This window comes from Myotis davidii, unplaced genomic scaffold (assembly GCF_000327345.1).
Source record: "Myotis davidii unplaced genomic scaffold, ASM32734v1 scaffold663, whole genome shotgun sequence".
Taxonomy (NCBI): domain Eukaryota; kingdom Metazoa; phylum Chordata; class Mammalia; order Chiroptera; family Vespertilionidae; genus Myotis; species Myotis davidii.
Window position 1 is genome coordinate 213,361 of NW_006295816.1, and position 3,559 is coordinate 216,919.

Genomic DNA, 3,559 nt, shown 5'->3' on the forward strand with positions numbered 1-3,559 from the left:
CTCTGCTCCAGGTCCTTGCCCCTGGCAAGGCGCCCGTCTTCCTGCTTCATTCCTTGGTCCTGCAAGACTGACCTCCAGTCCTGGTGTCGTCAGAGCCACTTCCAGCCTGGCTTTGCCGTCCCCCTCCTCATGCTGAGGGGGGAGGCCCCCGTCCCCACAGAGGTCACCCTGATGAGGCCTGTCCCATATCTGCCTGCCTCTCGCAGGAGATGGTGCTCGCTACCACTCAGGCTGCTCTGACGGGAGGAGTCCCCGCTGTGGAGCTCCCAGCTTCTCTCCCTCCGCTGCTCCCAGCTCTCTCCTGGGCCCACCAAGGTGCTCCGTTCCCCTGCCTGGTCCAGCCAGCCGGGGAGGGGCCCAGGAGACCGTGGCTCGGCCAGTGAGCCGAGGTCTGACCCTCGTCTATCACTCATGGAAGGGGGTGGGGAGAAGACAAGTGTTGCCCCAGAAAGCTCACACCCCTGGCCTGGCCCGCGTGGCTCAGGGGCTGAGCATCCACCTAGGAACCAGGAGGTCACACTGCCATTCCCGGGCAGGGCCCAGGCCCAGGCTGTGGGCTCCATCCCCAGTGTGGGCCGTGCAGGAGGCAGCCGATCCATGATTCTCTCTCATCACTGATGCTCCTCTCTCTCACCCTCTCCCTTCCTCTCTGAGGTCAGTGTCTGTTTGAAAAAGCTCACAGCCCTGGATTTGGGGTGAGCTCCCACTGACCTGGCCACGCCTTGACGAGAGAAGCAAAGGGGTGCTTTCAAAGAGGCAGCTGAAGTGCAAAGAGACTAGTTCATGTTACGCATCAAGCTACCAAGTGGGAGAACCAGGTGTGGACTCCAGGACCCGTGCCCTCAACCCGTTCAATTTGGCAGCCCCAGCCTCCAGCCTCTGCAGCACCAGAGGGGGTGGGGCCGGGCAAGGTCCTGACTCCGGCGGGAGCACCGAGGCAGAGGAAACATGGACAGCGAAGCGTGTGCGGACCTGTGGGGTCACTGAGGCCGGAGGCAGGGGTCCTATGGTCAGCTGGGGCTGGCTGGCTAGCAAGCAGGAGTGCTCCTGGCCGAGAACTAAGGTCTGGCTTTCAGCATCCTCAAGGTGTAGCCAGACTGATGAGGTGTTCCCTCTGGGACCCCCCAGAGACCCCCCTGCTGGGGGAAGAGTTCAAAAGAAATGGTCTGAGCGTCCTGGCTTGTCTGGGGTTTCAGGGTTGAGCATTTTGGGGTTTTTTGTTTGTTTGTTTGTTTGTTTGTTTTGTTTTTTAAATATATACTTTATTGATTTTTCACAGAGAGGAAGGGAGAGGGATAGAGAGTTAGAAACATCGATGAGAGAGAAACATCGATCAGCTGCCTCCTGCACACTCCCCACTGGGGATGTGCCCGGAACCAAGGTACATGCCCTTGACTGGAATCGAACCTGGGACCCATGAGTCCGCAGGCCGACGCTCTATCCACTGAGCCACACCGGTCAGGGCAGGGTTGAGCATTTTGGTGTCCTTGCTGCAGAGCGGGGAGAGTTCGCCAGAGGTACCTGCCAAGGAGTGGCAGGGGTGCGGGCCTGCACCTTGGTGGCCCTAGCCCCTCTCTGAGTTGCCTCATTTATAAGAGGGTAAACCGAGGCACCGGAAACTGAGGCATAAGAGGGTAAACCGAGGCACCGGAAACTGAGGCATAAGAGGGTAAACCGAGGCACCGGAAACTGAGGCATAAGAGGGTAAACAGAGGCACCGGTGAGGCATAAGAGGGTAAACCGAGGCACCGGAAACTGAGGCATAAGAGGGTAAACCGAGGCTCGGACCTGTGACAAAGTGCACACTGAAGGTGCCCAGCCACAGGGCAGAGGCCTCCACCTTGGTTTCTTAGGGGCCTGGCTCAGGCTGCGGGGTCGGGCCCCCTTCCCTGGGGTTTATTCCGTCCTGGCCTCTGTGGTCTGAGGCGCACACGTGGCAAAAATTAGCCATCCGTCCAAAGGCAGCGCTAGACGTCCTGGCGTTGAGGTCCGTGGCCCGGGGAGCGGCCGCGGGCTGCTTGGTACGGCCTGCGATGTGCCCCTTCATCCTTCTCCAGTTAGTCCCTGGCATCGCCTCTGCCCCTGGGAAGGAAAGTTGTCTTCACTGCTCAGCTGGTTGGGATGGGAGCTCCAGATGGGGCCAGTGCGGAGGGAGAGAAGGCAGGCTGAGGGCAGGACCCTCACAGGCCCCGGCCAGGACCCTCTCGGCTTAGAGCAGCGGTCGCCCACCGTGGTCCATGAGGTCTGAAAGGTTGGCGGCCGCTGGGTTAGGGCTCAGGGCAGATTAGAGCTGGGCTAGCACTTACTGAGCTGTGTCCCCTGAGCAGAGACCACAGGGCCCGGTGTGGAGGCCAGGACACGGGAGGGGGTGGGGAAAACAGATGGCTGAGTCCTCCTCACAGTCCCTGGGGCCCTGGACCTGGGTCGGGGAGCTCGGGGTGCCTTGATGAAGGGCACTAGGGCCAGAACCTGGGCCCGATAGGCCTGCCCTGACTCCAGCCCCACCTCATGCCCTGGACCCAGGCATAGCTCTCAGGCTCTGACCCAGAGCCCTGTGCCTCGCCCTTCGTGTTCCAGGCCCCACCGCTGGTGCTGGGCCCTGGGTGCCCGGTCCCCCCACCCCACCCCCACCCCACATCCCTGCGGTCTGCCGGGAGGAAGCTGCCCTCCTCCCCCACCGTGACTCTGCGCTTCCTGCCCCGGCTGGGGCGGGAGGGGACGTTTCCCGTTCACACCCAAGGTTCCCTGGCGGCACCTAGACTTGGGCTCAGCCGCTGCCCCTTGACCCATGGAGCCGGCTCTGGGGCCTGGGGTCCAGGTAACCAGCAGGGTGGGCGGAGGTTCCCAGGGCCAGGAAGGAAGTCCTGTCTGTATGGGACGTGCGTGTGCACGGGTCTGCCTGGCTGATAGTGCACATGCACCCTGGGATCTGCGGTCACGGAAGGCTTCCTGGAGGTGGTGGCTGCTGAGCTGGAAGAAGGTGGCAGGCGAGGGCTCAGCCCACGGCTTTGGGTCAGGCCTGGCTGGTGGGTGTGGGCCACAGCCATACCCCAGGCACGCACACACTTAAGCCCCTCCCCTGCCTCTGCCAGGCCTGCCTGGGTCCCCAAAGGCTAGGGAGGTGGGAACAAGAGACTGGAAAGCGGAGGGGCGGCCTGGGAGAGTTGTCAGTACGTACAGCCATCTTCTGATGCTGACCTTCCGACTTCCTGCCTCCCTCACGCCCAACCTGTCTCTGTCCCTCCCTTTCTCCACCCCCTCTGCTCTGCCTCTGCTCCCTCTACTCCGTGCCCACTTCCGTTCACTCTCCCCTTCTGTCTCTATCCCCTTGTGCCCCCACGGCCACTGCACCCCTTCTGATCCCCCTCCCCGTCCCCAAACCTGCAGAAGGACCTGGGCTCCCTGCAGCAGTGGCTGAAGGCCTACGTGGGTGCCTTCGAGAGGAGCATCTCGCTGTCCTCACTGGAGCCACTCAGGTGAGGCCGGCTCTCACGGAGGGGGAAGGCCGCGGGGTCCGCAGCACCCCAGTGACCCCTCTCCCCGCAGGCCCGAGGAGACC

The 3,559-nt window shown here is 62.6% G+C and overlaps 1 protein-coding gene across 1 annotated transcript in view; it reads left to right on the forward strand.

Moving 5' to 3' along the window:
* Positions 1-2,712: 2,712 nt before the first annotated feature.
* NBEAL2 (neurobeachin like 2) overlaps positions 2,713-3,559 on the forward strand; it is a 20,536-nt gene continuing 19,689 nt past the window's right edge. The window contains 3 exon segments of the mRNA XM_015568258.1: positions 2,713-2,818; positions 3,388-3,476; positions 3,547-3,557. Coding sequence (XP_015423744.1) covers positions 2,789-2,818; positions 3,388-3,476; positions 3,547-3,557 — 130 coding nt within the window. The 5' untranslated portion in view covers positions 2,713-2,788.